The sequence below is a fragment of the Periplaneta americana genome, chromosome 15 (genome assembly GCF_040183065.1).
Source record: "Periplaneta americana isolate PAMFEO1 chromosome 15, P.americana_PAMFEO1_priV1, whole genome shotgun sequence".
In the NCBI taxonomy this organism is placed as follows: Eukaryota; Metazoa; Arthropoda; class Insecta; order Blattodea; family Blattidae; genus Periplaneta; species Periplaneta americana.
Genome location: NC_091131.1, coordinates 155,065,833 through 155,084,677, shown reverse-complemented (window position 1 = coordinate 155,084,677; position 18,845 = coordinate 155,065,833). Strand labels below are relative to the sequence as shown.

Sequence of the window (18,845 nt, the reverse complement as noted above, 5' to 3'; positions counted from 1 at the left end):
CGATCAAATTACCTTGGTTCAAATGCAATCTAAGTTCACGTGAAAAGGATTTGGCAACATCGCATAAACAGGTGAAATACGTGATGCGCGGACCATGTTATACAGGTTTGTTCAGTGTTGCCAATCTAGCGACTTCAACTCTTTTTCAACAACAATTTCTTTTAACTTTTATATTGCTTAAATAGGGATTTAGTGACCTTTTTAGCACCCCATAGTGACAAAATGTAAGCTTTCTTTGTTGATAATGAGAAATCTAGCGACTTTACAACTACTTTTTGGCGACTTTCCGTACACTCTGTTGCAGACACTGTTTTTTTTTTTTTGTGCAATGTAAATAATGGCGGACAATAAGAAGAAGGCTGACTGTTCTCCAAGTTGTTATCATGTTATGGTGTTTGATGCTGCTAAACATAATAAAGCTTTATAAAACGACAATTTTCGTTTAGTAATACAGTTAATTGAACATTTATGAATGTACTTATCATATCCATTAATAATTAATGGTTGTTATAAACATAATATAATTATAGGTTATGTTATTTGATACTGCTGAACACGATAGAGCCTTATAAAATATAAGAATGTTTGTGTATTAAGGCAAGAAATTGAAAGAAATATATATAAATGTACCTAACGTATCTATTAATATTAATAATAATGGATATTTTATTTGCACAATCTGTCACTCGTATATTTCAAACAGAAAAGAAATAACTGAACTTGGATCATCTAACTTAATCGGAGAAATTTCTTCAGTCAAAGTTGACTTTAGTTTGAGACAAATTAATCTCAGATTAGACTTTATACAACACAAAATTCCAAGTTCAGCTGAAACAAGGATCAATTTAACCTCTGATCTAAGATTAAATGGTTTATACAATCGGGCCTTTAAGTTGTAACCCACAGACAGCTATTGGTAGCTGTCCGATGTTGTTATGGTTACGACCACAGAGAATCGCAGTAGCGAATAGTGCGATGTTGCCACTGTTGTCAGGAAAACAATCGAATGCTGTACTGCACTTTTGTAAGTAGATATGTCGAAGACGAATTATCACAAATCTTTAAAATAATGTAGTGCAGGATAAATAGGACATTTAAAATGCCGATAATTTAATAATGTGAATGGAGGGAAAGCTGGATTTTTTTAACCTTCCCATGGCCATCCTACTGCATTGTGACTGATGGTACAAAATGTATAATCGGTAAAACCATGGGCTTGATGGAATTGCTGAGAAAAATTTAAGTTAACGCAATTGCGTTGTACTTTATTATTCACCAAGAAGTTTTCTGAAGCAAATTTGTTAAGTTGAACAAGTTGTTGAAGTATGTAGCTACAACAGTAAATTTGATTGGAGACAGCAACGGAGCACAGAACCACATGAAGTTAGTGAAATTTCTCCATGAGCTTTCAGAACTTTCTGATATTCCCCTTGACTCTGAAATTCGCTGTCTAACTGCAGGTGAAACAATATAAGCATGAAATTAAATTTTACGCTACTTGGAAACTAGTAGAAAAGTTGTGTCTGACATCTTCGAAAACTTCCTTATAGACATCACAGAATATCTGCTGGACAGTCTCTATCTAAAGCTTCAAGGAAAGAAGCAAATCAAGAGCCACATTATAGCTTTCAGAGAAAAGTGGCAACTTTTTAAGATCTTAAAATACCAGAACTAAAATTCTTAAAATAATGTAGTAACATAAAGAATTGAAATGGTTTGTGCCAATATCCTGCAATATCAAGACCTACAGTGTGTTCCTCAACTTCGGAAAGGATTGTCAAAGACGATTTTCCGAACTTGACAATTTGTAGACCATATTCCAGCTTTTAGTCGATTCTATGACACTCAAGATTTAAGATCAGGATCTCAAATTTCGGATGGGACTATGTGAGCTTCAAAGTGACTTCTTACTTACTTCAAAAACTAATTTGAAATGTGAACAATTTTGGAAATTTGTGACACCTGACAAGTACCTCGGGCTTCACGACTTTGCCTAAAACGTGACTTCTGTGTTTGAAAGTACATACATTTGCGAAGTGATTTCTCGACAATGAAAAACAGAGGAACAAATTATTCCAGAGGCCTTGAAGTCCAATCGTCAAATCGTGACATCAGATGTAGAATTAAACATTTCTATCCTCGTCAGTGAGCACGTTGCTCAGTGTTCTCACTGAACAAAGGATATAAAAATTACCTTTAAAGCAAATAAAAAACTTAAATACAAATAAAAGACTTATTACACTGTAGTAAATTAATTTCATGTACAAGTTATTTGCTGCAAATAGAATTGAAAATTGAGAGCATTAATTTGTGCTACTACTAAGATTTATTTCAAATCATCCGTCCTCAAGTGAGATTGACCACTGGAATCCGGAATTAACAAAGATAAAGGGAAATGAAACGAGCAAAATAAGGATTCGATTTGTACATTAAAACAAAAATTTATGTGTTAACAAATAGATGATAGTATAGAATTTGAAGAGAGGCCTTCAGAATTTCCATCACAATCTTCTGAACCTCATAAAAGGGAATTTGAAAGAATTTAAGGATATTACATGTAAATTTTGGTAAAAAATCCCTCGCTCCAAACAGTAAGCCTGTAACATCGCAGTTGTAAAGCAAAATGCCATATTTTTCACTGAGGTATGGAAGGCAAGGTAGATATTTAGCTCGCTTCTCATCATTTATCTGCAGTGCTTGATTCGTGTCTCGTTCAAAGCAAATCGTAGGGTTCTTCTATTGATGGCAATTATTATATGGACTCTTCTATGAGAATCATCTTCAGACACACAATGAATCTCCTCATGTACTTCCTATCCTGTTTCTTAACAGGTTGGCAATTGCTGTACGGGCACTATGGTGTCTGTTGTTACGCAGTAGCTCTCCCTTCTTACAGAGCCCCAGTAACTATTTGAGGTATGGAAGGCAAAGTAGATATTTAGCTCGCTTGTCATCATTTATCTGCAGTGCTTGGTTCGTGTCTCGTTCAAAGCAAATCGTAGGGTTCTTCTATTGATGGAAATTATTATATGGACTCTTCTATGAGAATCATCTTCAGACACACAATGAATCTCTTCATGTACTTCCCATCCTCTGTTTCTTAGCAGGTTGGCAATTGCTGTACGGGCACTATGGTGTCTGTTGTTACGCAGTAGCTCTCCCTTCTTACAGAGCCCCAGTAACTATTTGAGGTATGGAAGGCAAAGTAGATATTTAGCTCGCTTGTCATCATTTATCTGCAGTGCTTGGTTCGTGTCTCGTTCAAAGCAAATCGTAGGGTTCTTCTATTGATGGAAATTATTATATGGACTCTTCTATGAGAATCATCTTCAGACACACAATGAATCTCTTCATGTACTTCCCATCCTCTGTTTCTTAGCAGGTTGGCAATTGCTGTACGGGCACTATGGTGTCTGTTGTTACGCAGTAGCTCTCCCTTCTTACAGAGCCCCAGTAACTATTTGAGGTATGGAAGGCAAGGTAGATATTTAGCTCGCTTGTCATCATTTATCTGCAGTGCTTGATTCGTGTCTCGTTCAAAGCAAATCGTAGGGTTCTTCTATTGATGGCAATTATTATATGGACTCTTCTATGAGAATCATCTTCAGACACACAATGAATCTCCTCATGTACTTCCCATCCTGTTTCTTAACAGGTTGGCAATTGCTGTACGGGCACTATGGTGTCTGTTGTTACGCAGTAGCTCTCCCTTCTTACAGAACCCCAGTAACTATTTGAAGAGTGTATAATAATAATAATAATAATAATAATAATAATAATAATAATAATAATAATATAATAATAATAACAATAGCCTAAAGTCATAAAATATAACATTAGCTCTCGGTCTGTTCACGAAAACTTCTGGGTCGTAACTTAGAGTTGAACAGTACTGCTTTAGATTACTGCAGTGTCACGAATCACGAAAGTCGCAAAACAATAATTTTGTTCGTATTTTGTTAATTTTAAGTTTCATTATTGTGCTTCAACCAACGAATAAGAAGCATCGAGAGTAAAAATAGGGTACCTGGATTTTGATTTTGTTCCTTCAAAACATTATTAAAGCCAAGGATTCTCAAGATATTCGTTTTATGGGTAATTTGTCCTTTAAAATGCCTTTGACTTCAACATGTTTATGTATTTATAATTTTGCTTTATGGGAATAGAATTTGCCGATTAGTTCTTATACTTTCTCATATGATGAAAATAAATTAATACACCTACAAATGAAATTATAGATCCAATAGATGATACTACGTTTCAGGCTGTATAAGCAGTAGTAGCATATTAATACTATATGGAACTATAAGGAAATTCACAAAAATTATTTCACTAAATTGAAGATTAATGAGTAAGATAAGTAACTATCACGCCTTAGAGAAGTTAAATCATGGTGTGACTACGCTTGTACGGGTAAAAGAATTGATCTCTTGTCTGAAATTCCGCCTGCAAACCCATGGGTAGTAGAAAAAGATTCACTATCCAGTTGAGAATGGAGAGACATGCTTTTAAGGTGCCGGCAATCGCTCACCAATTAGGTCTATCCGTAGGCGTTCTGCTAACATGAACCAATGCAAATATTGCGGTACGGTAGAAACTCTTCCTCATGTGTTAGGAAACTGTTCTCATGGAGAATACCTGAGAATAAAACGCCACATCATCATCCGAAGTACGTGGTAGAAGTCTAGAGTTGTATGAAGAAATGTTTTGTGTCTCTGGGGTGGATAGCAACAGAAGAATTTATATAATACCTATCAACAGAAAAAATAATTTTCTAAAATAATTAATCCTGCAATCAGATTTTAAATCTCTGCTCGATAACCATATGGGGTAGACGAAGAAAAAAAATGTGCCAGCAAATAATATATTACTTTTTTTAGAAAGATATAAGTTTAAATTAAAGTCATTGGCTTTTACTTTGGTGCACGCAGTATCATCACGAATTTTGATGAGTAAAGAACAGGAACACACAAAATTGGTAAAAGAATACAGAATTAATTACGTATATTGTTAATAAAATTAAATACTCGTCAGCAATCTTAGACAAAACCATTTACATAGACTGAACGACAGTTTATTAAGAATGTAATTATAATATACTAAATATAGTTACTTATTTAGTTATTTGTTTATTTATTTATTTACTTAATCTGGTGGAGATAAGGCGATGAGGCTTCTCTACCACACTACCAGAATATAAATAGACATACTATACAAGAAAAAATGCAGAGAGAAAAAGCAAATAAGAAATAGAAATAAAATAAATTACAGATACAAATAAAAAGAGCACAAATGCAAAAAGAATATAGAAATAAAAAATATATAGAGAAATAAAAATTATATAAAATATACATTGTTTAGTGCATCATTTAACGTTTGCATATGTTGAAATATAATCATGCACAATTTTTTGTGTTAGGAAGTCCATTGTGAGCCATCTTGCATAATTACAAACCTGTTTCTTTCATATTAAACAACCTAACAACCATTTTCGACACTTCATTGTGAATTACATTGGATCATATTAAAAATACCTCACATCTGTTAATATTATTTTCGGGGGAAAAAAGGACTTGCTTGACTTTACTGTCATGTCAGTTGTTCTGTAAACCATACATTCATGTGAGGGTATCTAAGGCAGTGGTCGGCAAAGGTGACTTCATACGAAATACAACTCGCAAAACATAGCAATTGGGAGGTGAAAGAAGCTGAACACCTTCATTATTCCGTTTTGCGTGCGCAGAGACGAACAGTGAACATACCCAAACAAAGGAAAAGTTCGATGAAATTTGTCAATATATATTTGTTCATTTCTTTTTCAGTTTTGTATGATTTGATGTTTTCTTGTATTTTAAACTATTTTTAACACATTTAAACATTAATGGATGTGTAAAATTGGGAGTCTAGCTGCATGCAACGAATTTTAGCTGAGCAACGAGAAGATTGTCTGTAATACGCGAAATTCTTTTTGGTTTTACAACTCATCCTGTCGAGTTTACTTGGACACTGCGTAACTTTGAATGCAGAAGTGAAGGCTTAGGGAAGGGAAGGAGAAATCATGCCTTACACCCTCGACCCTGCTTGTGTATTAAAGGGTTGACTCGCGAGTCAGGAAATGCCGACTACTGATATAAGGCGATCAGAATGACTTAGGGCTCTCAACCGTGTGTCGAGATTCAATACCTCCTGCATTTCGGAACTGCTTGCAGGTTCCGTTGTTCGATCATACACTTCCCAAATTCTATTTCCTTTTCATACACCATTTATAATAATGTTTCCATCATAATAAACCTGATAATAATATATTGTGAATTTTATTAGTAACAACAATGTAATTTATTCGTCACAACAATAATTCTTTTCTACAATTCGCCTTAAACGCTCTCGTCAACAATTGGATTTTCACTTAACACAGTATTCGTTATAGCACTTCACTGACGGCAATGACAATTTACCTGGACTATTACGAACAACAATGAACTGTTAATCTTAACTAATATTTACAAAGCACTATTTACAAATCAGAACTATCAGTTCTCAGTTCACAGTTCTTCTATCTCAGTCACTCGAGTTCACAGTATCTCGAACCACAGACCTTCAGAGACAGTTCACTGTACTCGAACTCAGGTCCCTCCAACTGCGGTCCGCTGCACCCGAACTCAGTCCTTCGGATGCTGACGCAGTTGCGGACGCACACTCGAGTCGAACTCCGGTACACAAGACTGGGTTTCTTGCTCTGGCTTTCTCACTGACTGGCTGACTAATCAACTGAAAACTGCTGTCGTTCCTTCGCGTCCGTAATTTATAACCACAGCGACGTAGCCTCGAAAGTTCCACGCGTCTCTAGAGATGGCACTCCAGAAAAATCCAGAACCCTCTCCTCTCTACCAGCACCAGATGCGCGCGCACTCTCTCTCTCTCTCCACTCTCTCGCCGCGTAGGCCCTTTCCCCTTTCTCTCCGCCGCGCGCCGTCCCTCCGTGCTACGCGCGATCTGCTTTCTTGCGGGACGCTGGTCGTGAGTTCGAATCTCACGTCGCTGTCACAATATTTTAAGCTCTTGAACAAAATTAGTGCAAAACATGAGGGGTACCCGAAAAGTAACTTCCGATTTCGTGCGCACATAAAGTAGCAGGAATGTGTTGGGCAGCAGTGTAGCGTCACTGAGTTCGTCTTCAGCAGTGGTGGAGTGAAATTGGTGTCGCTATTACTCGCACAACTGGCACTGGGAATGTGCGCTGTAATGGAGGATCACTATCTGTGAGGTACGCCCAGTGATAAGTAGGCTGGCGGATTCATATGCACTAAAAAAAAGGGCAAAATATGCAGTCACGTATGGACTTAAAACCAGGATAGGCTATATGCACTAAAATAACTCTTAAAATAAAAAATAGCAATTTGCTATTGTTTATGTTTTTTTCTGTTATACATAAGAATATTGAGACATCGTCAGTTGCTAAGTTACATGTCCTTTAACCCACTGCTTAGTAGTACACTTCTAGCACATTTTTCTTAGCCATCGTTGATAAAACTAATTAAAAATTAATAATTTTCTTGCAGCTAAACTGTTTTAAAATACAATGCACGAAGTTTTTAAGAATTGTCACTATAATAAAATGAAATATTCTGAATTGCCACGTTGGTAAGTAAAAAAACAGAACATTGCATTGTCGTGCCTATTATTGTTGACAGGTGGCGAAATTCGAGTTTAGCGAGTGCAAACAGTGTTGCCAAGTCAGAGGTTTTGTAACTAAATCTGGGGTTTTCGGGACTATGGTCAGCAGCAGAATTTTACCGTCAGCGGCTAGCTATTTATTTGGCGTTTTTTTATGATTCCGGCAGAGGGAGATGATATTTATGTTCTTTTTTTCTGTAAAGTTGTTAGTCTATAATATTGTATGTACTTGCGGACAACAATGCTAGGTAATCATAGTGGCGAAGCTTCAGAGTAGGCAGGGTAAGCTGAGCTTTCCCAAACATTTTCGAAGAAGGCACAAGATCAATTTAGAATTTAGTTAATTAAAACAGGAGCGTTTCCGCGTTCCGTTTACATTTAGCGACGTAAAGCACGGCCTAGATCACCATACCTTCAGCCCAGCTTACCCAAAATTTTTGCTTCATAAACCAGAGTTTAGTATGGTATTATCACACTTTTTTATTGTGATAGTATAAAATATCAACTTTTTGTGTTAACTCGATTTGGTTCAACCACGTCCATTTCCTTCCTCCTTCATTGTTGCTGTACAAAAAAATAAGGTATTCCGCATTCATTAAACTCTTAATCTAATGTATGCATTGTTTTTGTAAATGAATTGATGTACCGGTATTTGATCATAAAGAATAGATAATGAACTTAATTATTATTATTCTTTATGATACCTTGTATGATATATTATTTAATTTATCATTCCGCATTATAGTTTATGTAACACAGACATACTTAAAACTTAAAACCAGACTCATTGTTGGCAAGGCATGCCAGCTCAGTGTGAAATCAGATTTCGAACCGACTTTTGTGATTGTGAATGTGATTATTTCCGAAGTGTCCAGTATATGCTTGATCTATATAGGCCTACTCCATTCAGTTTCGAAGAAAAATATGACGATTTTTTCATAGAAAATAGAGCCTACAAAGTGATACACACTTTCCATAATTTCGTCTATATCTATATAAAATCCTCCAGTTCCAAAAACTGTATAGTTTGTATTTCAAATTTGGAAGGCATGTGTTAAGAAAAATATGGAATTTTTTAACTAAAGTTTAGCGGATTTCTTAAGCTTATGCAGCGGTAAATAGAAATCTGAGTTGGCAACACTGAGTGCAACAACATTTTCTGTAACTTCTGTTTCAATCATATTGCAGCGTTCTAGTGACAAAATCCTATGCACTTGCGGAATAGACAATAAGATGGCTTCTTGTTTTGAATAACTAATGTTTTAATTACAACTTTCATCCATCATATTTAACGTCCCAATATTGTAAATTTGCACAGAGCCAGCAACAATGTGCTTAATTGTGTTCTTTGTTGATTGCCAAGGATTTGTCCAAAACGATTCGCCGATAACAGTGCACTGTATGCATGTTGTCAGATTGCAATAAATAAAATATAGCTCCTGTAATGTGTTTCAATGTCTGAGTTTCTTCTGTAGTCCATTTTTCCGATTTTCCGTATTCTTAATTTTGATTGAAGCACTCCATTGCTAAAAATAACAAAATATGCTTTTATATGCGCTAAAAGCTGAAAGATGCATTAACCCCTTAAATATGCATATGCATATATATATATATATATATATATATATATATATATATATATATATATGTACTATAAAAATATTGACCTTTGGTTACAAATAATTTAAGATGCATTTATATGATGGTAGCAGATGATTTGCAACTAAGGAATAAAACATGCAAATATGCTAAAATTCGCCTCCCAGTGATAAGATTTCTCTAAGCCAAAAACGGTAAAGCTGCTGAAATTCATCGTCGAACTTCGCCAAGTTCGTGGGGAGAACGTAAAGAGTGAGGTGGTATGAAAGAATATTGCTGCATGTTAAGAAATGAACGGAACAATGTCCACGATGAGGATAGAAGTAACCATCTGGTGCGGCAGAGAAATCGGACGATTTTTAAATGGAAATAACTCAGTGGTTATGTCTATTAGAACAAATCTATTACTGCCGAAAGAAGCTAGCTATATAAGCCATTTTGTTGACATACATTTAAATTGTCTTGAAAAGTATGTCCTTCAAATGGTGTCCGTCACTCTTTATTCAGTCAGGTCTTTCCCTGAAGTTCCGTGTCGCTCTTTAAAACATTTCGCCATGAATGTTGGGATTTCTTGGGCAATGGCATTCTTCAGGTCATCAGTTGTTTGGGGCCTGTTTACGTACACTTTGGACTTCAGGTAACCCCATAGAAAGTAGTCACAGACGGTAAGGTCAGGCGAGCGGGAGGCCAGGGAATGTCGCCTCTCCGAGAAATGATGTGCCCTGGAAACATGCGGTGCAGAACTGTCATCGAATTTTCTGCCGTATGAGCCGTGGCACCATCTCGCTGAAACCATATACTCGTAATTTGTCTATCAATCCCACGTAGACGCCTACGCAGTTCTGGTTGAAGAAATGTCCTCAGCATTTCGACGTAGCGTTCACTATTCACTGTCACAGTGCTCTAGTTCTCCTAAAAAAAATACTGGACTATGACGCAGTATCTAGGCCAGCGGCGGTGAAAATGCGACTCACGAGCACATTGTGGCTCGCAATGATAGCTGTGCTTTCTACCTCCCACAACCCCCACCCTCTCACTCACTGGAGTCAAACTCCGTTCCATTTGTATTTGTCTCTGATCTGCGAGTGGCGTATCGTCGCAGTGTCTCTCTCGAATACATGTACAGTTTCCCTGAAAAAGGATGAGACGATTTAATATTCCTAAGTCTCAGATGTGAGACACTGCGCATGATCGGAGACCAGAGCACTGATACACAAGATAACGAATATTGAGTTACTTAAATTCAGACTATTTGGTTTGTTACTAGCATCGTTCCGAAATTCACTTCAAAAACTGCAAAAAATATGATAATATTACGTAAATGAAAGATAAATATATACATAAATCGTGTAGTTAAATCGACAATGGACCTTCATGACTAGATCGACACTCCACACAGAAAGGAAAGCTTTCATGTCGTTTCAATAGCTCAGACGGTAAGACTTCTGCGTGTTGTGTAGAAGAGTGCGAGTTCGATTCTTAGTCTATACAACGATTTTTTTTTGTCTAAATAACGTTGAAATAGAGTTTTACAAAGTCCTGAGATTAAGTGTTAATGATCGCAAACAATACAAAATTACAAGTTATAATATTATAAACGTTAATCTAATGAATGCATTTATACACATTATATACAATGTAAATGCATATATATTAAAAACTAACAATTAAAATGAAATTATAAAAATATATATAATAATAGACAAACTTTTACAAAGGTTTAGAGTCCTTAGGCTATGTAATTTGTTGAGTAATTATTACAATATTTTATTAATAGCTTTCCCATATGTGTAAGAAATGCACTCGCACAAAACAATTTTTGTTAAAAGTATGGCTTTAGATTATTTCATTCTCACACCTTCAGTTAATTTTAACTATTTTATCTACGTGTTTGCAATAGTGTTTAATTTAGTATGCATTCAATTTTATTCATGTTATGATTGAATGGAAAAGCACTGTTGCAGTTATTGACTAATTACATATATTAATACTAATTATTAAATGCATCTGTTAAGTAACCAATTGCAGTACCTTTTGCAAAATCTTGAATGTTTAAGTTGTCAATAATATTTCTGTACTATATACTATAATACGTTAAAAGAATTTGCAATAGATTTGGGATCCTCTACTTTATAATCATTGGTTTTAGTGAAAAAATATTTTCTTTCTTAGGATATATACAAGTTTAAATTTAATAATATTCCGAATAGATTTAATTGCATTATATGAATTTTGTAGTTTTCTATTAAAATATATTCTATTTCCCTCTTTCATAATTTTTGATAAATTACACTGTACTCCTTGCAGTATTTAAGAACATGAGGATCATTACATTGCAACTCATTACATATAGATTCTTCCTTTTAATACATGAGATTTTGAAGTCCCTGCGTTATCTACATGTTTTTACTTTTGAATTTTTTCACAACATTGAGTGGAGAAAATCCACTGAAGTGATTATGAAATTAAGTGAAAAATGCAATACATTAACTCTTAATATCAGTAGTACCAGTATCATATACGTTTTTCCAAGATTCATTTTGTAGACATAAATGTAAATAATCATTAGATACAACATTTGCGATCCTTTCTTAGTTTTTAAATTAATATTTTTAAATTGTTCAGTGACATTGGAAACACTTAGGATTTGTTTATCATGTTCAGGCAAGCCATTGATTATAGGTTCTGTCGAATAGGAATTCAGTCTAATTCTGTGTACAAAACATTTATCAATGGCTGTGCTACTTCAGCTTAGATTTAATTTGATTAGTTTCGCAACAGTTGGACTTCCTGTTATATCCTGTTATTTAGATATTTAATTTAGGGTTGATTTATTAACTCTTACTATGCAAGATGCCTCTTATTTCAATAATTCTATATCACGTTAAATAGTCATTGTCTACACTAAAGTATTATCGTCATCCCTCATTTCTCATCGTAATGGCGAACCGACGTGACATGGGACAGCGAGTTATAGCTCTAGTTGAGGCTGGATATGGGGCTAGATCTGCTGGCCGTTTGGTCGGTGTTCCTGGAAGTACAGCCGCGAGGTGTGTTATCGTTACCAAAATTTAGGTGAGGTCGAAAATTTCCCTATTCCTGGGCGTCCGCGGATTTCTTCATTGGAAGAGGATGCTCTCTTATTCGAGACAGTTCGACAGGACCCCTTTCTGACTGCTAACGAAATAAGAGCAGTATCTAACTTTCCCGGCTCTTCACGGACTGTGATCAGCAGGTTGAGGAACCACGGTATTAGGAGCCGGAGGGCTGCGCAAATGGAAATATTGGGGGAAGCACAAGCTGTCGACCGTCTTGCCTTCGCTACCAATCGAGTGGATTTCGATTGGAGAAATGTAATTTTCTCCGACGAAACAACCTTCTCGAGTGATTACGAAGGTCCTGTCCGTGTCTATCGTGAGGATGGTCTCCGACATGACCAGCGCTATGTGCACCGACGTGAAAGATCGGGGCGCTTTAGCATATCGTGTTGGGGGTGGATGTCTTACGATGGACCTGGCGTTATAGAAGCATCTATGGCCGGTTTAATGCGGGAACTTACGAGCACATTCTGGAAAATATATTCCTTCCCTCCGCCCGAGAACGTTTTCCCGAAGGAACATTGCTCTTCCAGCAGGATAGCCATCCCGTGCACTATGCTGCAAACATTCAAAGATGGTTTCAAAGGAGACCCGAGATCGAAATCATTAATTGGCCTCCGAAGTCACCTGATTTGAATGTCATCGAAAATTTATGGGTGGAATTGAAAAAGACAAGGATAGTCCCTATGCCCACCGACGCCCTCGAAATCGAGACGAATTGTGGGATCAAGTTGTTGACACCTGGGAAGATCTCGCCGGGGATCAGAACTTATTTCACAATCTCGTGACATCCATGCCGGATCGACTTAGATCTGTAATAGAAGCTGATGGCATGTGGACAAGATTTTAATTTAACAGGTCTCTTTTTGTTTCTTATGATTTTTGTTTGGGGAAGAATACTTTTAACTTCCAAGTAAGTTTTATTTTATTTTATTTTTTTTGACGAGGTTCAGCCAACTTGTAAAACCCAGAAATTTGGCATAAATTATTCATATTTTTCGACAAATTAGACAGTCGAGGAACTCTGAACAAATTAATTACACCTCAATAAAAAAAAGTTTTACCCGGGATCGAACACGAGACGTTCCGGTTATACAGCGGAACCAGCACGCTACTATATGAGCTACCGAGACAAGACAATGACAGCAGCAGTCCAGAATGTAGATCCCTTAGCAGGCATTTGCCATTCGGTACAGTGAAGCAATGATATTTTGTGACTCGAGCTATGTTGTGAAATCCTGGCCTTAAATGGCAGTCTTCTTCGTGATCCTTATTCTGGTCCTTGTCCTTGTAACAATTCTTGTACTATTTCTCATGTTATGTATCGTTACGTCGATATCGAGTGAACCGCGCTGTAGAACTTTAACTTCCGACGACCAAGAATCGTCTCATTCTTTTTAAGGGTAACTGTACATCTACAAAAACGAAAGTTTGAAGTAGGATGGGAGGACGCATTTTTTTGCTGCCAATATGAATGAGAATATTAAATGTATGTTCTGTTCACAAGTATTACGAGGAAACGGTTGTTAACATAAAACGGTATTATACTACATGTTAATGATGAAACATTAAAAGGTTCTGTTGTTGCTGTTATTATTATTATTATTATTATTATTATTATTATTATTATTATTATTATTATTATTATCATCTCTGTACATCGATCGTTTTTCACCAGATGTACGAATAATCCAGTTAGATCTTCAATTTAAACTCACAAGTTTACAATGTGATGTTAAATGAAAGCTAGATGTAAGGACTTGACAAATGTTGAACTTTCAAATCTTTGCCAAAAAATAAATATCCGAAGCTTCGTTCTTTCGCTTGCTCTGTTGAAGCCATGTTCGCTACAACTTACGTTTTTGAAAAATTATTTTCAACAATGAAAATAGTAAAAACCAAATTTAGATCACGACTGACAGACAAATACCTTTGTGATCAACTACGACTGGCAGTAAGTGACATCATTCCTGATTTTGAAAATCTGTCGCAGAGACATTCTGAAGACAGTTAATTTTAGGTTGTGATAATGTGTCCTATGTTTCATTCTTCATTTCTTTCTTCGTTACACGTACTAAACATTAGTTTGTAGCCTTGTACTGTTTAAAATTATATTTAAGTACTTGACGTAAGGAAAATGAAAATCCGTTAATAAGTCAGACAAATGCTTCAATTCCACTTCGGGTGTCGCCTCCCTCCATAGGTGCGTTGCACGTTGCAGGTTACACAGTGGCTCGGCGCACGATGACGTTTTCGCCACGGCTGATCTAGACACAGCACACCAAACTGTAACCTTTGCACAGTGAAGCGGACGCTCGTGTAGTTCGTTAGGGTTTTCAGGTGCCCAATATCTAAAGTTCTGCTTATTAACATAACCATTTAAATGGAAATGTGTCTCGTCATTCATGAACATAACTTCGCACTCAGTTGAGTGACTTATTATTTTTCTCTTATTAAAGAATAAAATAACAAATATTTAATGCCGTATATATTTACTGTTGCAGCCAATGTGATTGAACATGAAAATCATTCCATTCTATTTCGAATCTAGACCTAATAACTTTTAATATGTCGTTGTTCACAGACTCCCTGGCTTTGAGCAAAATATGTTCAAAGGTCTTAATACCCAGTAGTGGAAGCAATATGTTTCATTTTCGACACTGGAATGTTATGGTTGCATGCTTGATATGAACACTTACCTGATGGTTTAAGGGTCCAGAACACTAGCTATGTTTTAGCACAGCTGAATCAAGAGGCCTTAAATATAAAGTCCTCTTGAGCTGAATGCTGCGCCATGTTCTGACGGATGTTTTGTGGAGATAATTCGGAATCACGTGCGTGAAGGTATCTTTCACAGCCGTTCGCAACTCTTCCGTTGTGCGATAGAGGTTATTACTCCCTCTGTATAGTTACAGATGTTTACAAGGTTACCATAATACCAACAAAAGTATTCTCGACCACTCAGCACTGTCATCAAGTCTTCTGTATGTTAGAAAACCTTCGTCCGAAATGTATAATTCTTGTTTGTGTTTGTACCTTAAGTCGTCAGTACAACTATAGAAAATAATGAAGAGGTTTACTGTGTTACTGTCGTTGCAGTTTGTGGAGAGGTGGAGGCGTTGGAGCTGGTGCTGGAGTCCGGAGCGAACCCCTCCACTCCTGACATACACGGAGGGTACCCCATCCACTACGCGGCCCAGATGTGTGGCCCCAACTCCGAGATGGGCAACGACGTGCGCTTCGGACTCGCAGTGCTGCGCAAACTCCTCGCCAGGGGAGTTGAAGTCAATGTTAGAGACAAAGATGGCCGCCAGCCGATTCTCTGGGCGGCCAGTGCAGGTTAGTGTATGAGTCAATGTGGGCCCACCTGAGAGGCTAAAACGACAGGAGGGAGCAATCCAAGGAAAAATGCTTGAAATCGGTGAGACGGATATGACATCAAACTAGACATCCTACCCCCCCATAATCCTCCGCGAAATAGCGCCAAATATTTAATTGCTGCTGTCGGTTTCAGTCATTTGTAAACAGTTTTGGATAGATGTGGAGGTAACAGAAGTGTTAGCAGATTATTATAGCAATCTACATTTCAGGGTATATTTATTAAAAGTGTTACGGTTGTTACATGGACTGAACATTTCATTTCCACATTCTTTCTTTCACGAAGAAGGATATTGGCACTACATGTTAAAGAACAGGGGGACATATTCAACTGAGCCGAGCAGAATATTCGTTTATTTATATTAAGAAATAACATCTTCTGAATTTGACTACACTTTTGAAATATTCACAACACGAAACAATTCGTAATCGTAATAATATGAACAAAACAGCTGATTAACACATCGAAAAAAGAGATGAACTGTGGGTAATTTGACACTCATACAAGTAACTTACATCTTTTTGATTCGACCGTTTCAAGCTTATACTCCCTCCTGTCCTTTTATCCTCTCAGGGACCGACTGCACATAGAATCTCAGTGTTGCCAGTCCGTCGAAAGAAGACGAGGTCTTGTACCATGTTGCCATATCGTATTCAGAATAAAAAAATTCCAAACTTGCAATAACTTGAATATCATGAGCTGTGGAGACTTAAAAGATGGCTAAAGCTTTGTTGTGATTTCTTAATCTTACATTTTAAGTAAATCCTTTTAAAATGCAGTAAGTTGATGACTGAAGTAACGATTCCAGGATTTTTTGCTTTGAAGGATGTATTTTTATTTTATTGGGTTATTTTACGGCGCTATATCAACATCTAGGTTATTTAGCGTCTGAATGGAATGAAGGTGATAATGCCGGTGAAATGAGTCCGGGATCCAGCACCGAAAGTTGCTCTATTGGGTTGAGGGAAAACCCCTGAAAAAACCTCAACCAGGTAACTTGCCCTGACCGGGATTCGAACCCGGGCCACCTGGTTTCGCGGCCAGACGCGCTGACCGTTACTCCATAGGTGTGGACTGTAGGATGTAAAATAAAGAATGTACACTGACATTCAAATGTATCTGACCTCAATAATCGATAGTGTTCAATAACTTGTTCGTGTAAGTGTCGCTACATTAGTTATTACTTCTATGAATAGATGGCGAAGGTAAACAGTCAGTGTCGCCAATAGTACATAAATATACTCGCATTATAGCTTGAAATTAAAAATTTCATCCCCCTCTAATCATGGTGTAAAAACATTAGATTTAGCGGGAAACCGCTGATAATGTCAATTATGAGAATAATTTATACTTAATCTACATCGACATTCTCCCAAATACTTTTTTACCCGTCGCAAAAATAGGGTCACCTAATGAGAAATAGCGGAACTATTTCAAAGTCTGTCAATTTCTTATATCTTAGGTTCAGACTTATTCCGTGGGTAGAAAGTTCGCTTACACGATCATAAAATGGTAGGTCAGATACCTTTGAACGTCAGTGTACATATATACGAGTATAGGCCTAATGGGTAAACGATAAGCATTGGATGCATCCGCTCGGCACATCCGTCAGGGGCAAGTCAAGTCGATAATCCCACCATACGACTGATTGTGAAGCCCACTACTGGAAGGTCACCTTGGAGTGGGTTTTTTACCTGATTATTTAACGACACTGTATCAAGTACTATGTTATTTAGCGTCAATGGAATTGTTGATAACGAGATGGTATTCGGCGAGATGAGGCCGACACATTCGCCTTGCGGTTGGGGAAAACCACGGAAAAAACCCAACCAGGTAATCAGCCCAAGCGGGGATCGAACTCGCGCCCGAGCACAACTCCGGATCGGCAGGCAAGCACCTTAGCCGACTGAGCTATGCCGGTGGCTGGAATGGAATTGAATTTACGGAAAGAGGCACTATTATTCAGCACTGCGATCTGTAACGATCTATTTCGCTAATCTTCAAGCTAGGCACATTCCAAAACCCACACCGGCTGACTACATTAAGGTTCGCTGCGTACCCAGTTTTCGAGCAGCAACCCTACTCATCCCTAGGCCAGCCCCCTCTGTGTGTCGCCAGCCAGCGACCGGAGAATGCTATGGAATGATGACGAAATGGAGACGGAATGATGTACTGTCTTCCTCCGACGAGTTTAGCGCTGGGACCTGAGGTATTCTTGCCATCGGTGCGGGGGGGTTGCAGGTAGATTCTTTTGTTGCTACAGCCAAGCCGAGCCGAGCGGAGTGGGAAGTATTAATCGTCCAAAAATATGCAGTCTTCAGTTTGTAGTAGTGTGTGAATATTTCATATACATATTGTTTATCTAAGCCTATATGGTTTTGTTATTAATATATTAAATATATTGTTGCCGTTTTTGCTCAAACATCTCCCTGATGTTAGCTATGTTAATATTATATGAATTACTCATATTAGATATTTCACCGTTACAAGTCATTTTTAAGGAAAAATGCCGTGGAAAAGTTTTTGGTTTTATTCTATTGGAATTTTAGAATATGTGTGATTAGTATCGTGAAAAACAGATTCCTATAATGTCATGCGAAAATCATTTGTTGGTGATATCTTAAAATACAAAATCAAGTAGTTTTACTTCTCAAGTGAGTTCAGCAGTACAATATATTTAAATTGATTACTTAACAAATATAATTCAATTCTACTAATCACTAAATTTTATAGTATGATTCTTCTTTTCATTTATATTATTGTAGTTTTATTATGATTTTTCTTTTTATTTATTTCATTGCATTTGTATTTCTGGTGGTGTGATGGTCTTAACTTCACCAGAATGAATGAATGAATAAATATAAATAAATAAATAAATAAAATTTTCTACAATACTTCCCTTCTCTGAAGACGTTAAGTACAAATGGTTGTATCTCTATCTCGCAAAAAATACGTTAGAAAACTAATAGGCATACTGCTCTCGTAAATTGGGCGAATGTTTTCAGTATGATTGTACTTCCTTCCAGACTGCCGCTGTCATTGTCCCCTCCCACTCCAGTACCGCGCTAGACTAGTCGGAACCGCATCCTCTCAGC

At 37.0% G+C, this 18,845-nt stretch overlaps 1 protein-coding gene across 3 annotated transcripts in view; it reads left to right on the top strand.

Moving 5' to 3' along the window:
• Nucleotides 1–18,845, top strand: part of LOC138715467 (uncharacterized) — a 534,187-nt gene that overhangs the window by 348,618 nt on the left and 166,724 nt on the right. For all 3 annotated transcript variants that reach the window (XM_069848402.1, XM_069848401.1, XM_069848400.1), the window contains exon 4: nucleotides 15,471–15,710. In XM_069848402.1, the coding sequence (XP_069704503.1) occupies nucleotides 15,471–15,710 (240 nt within the window). The remainder of the gene's footprint in view (nucleotides 1–15,470; nucleotides 15,711–18,845) is intronic.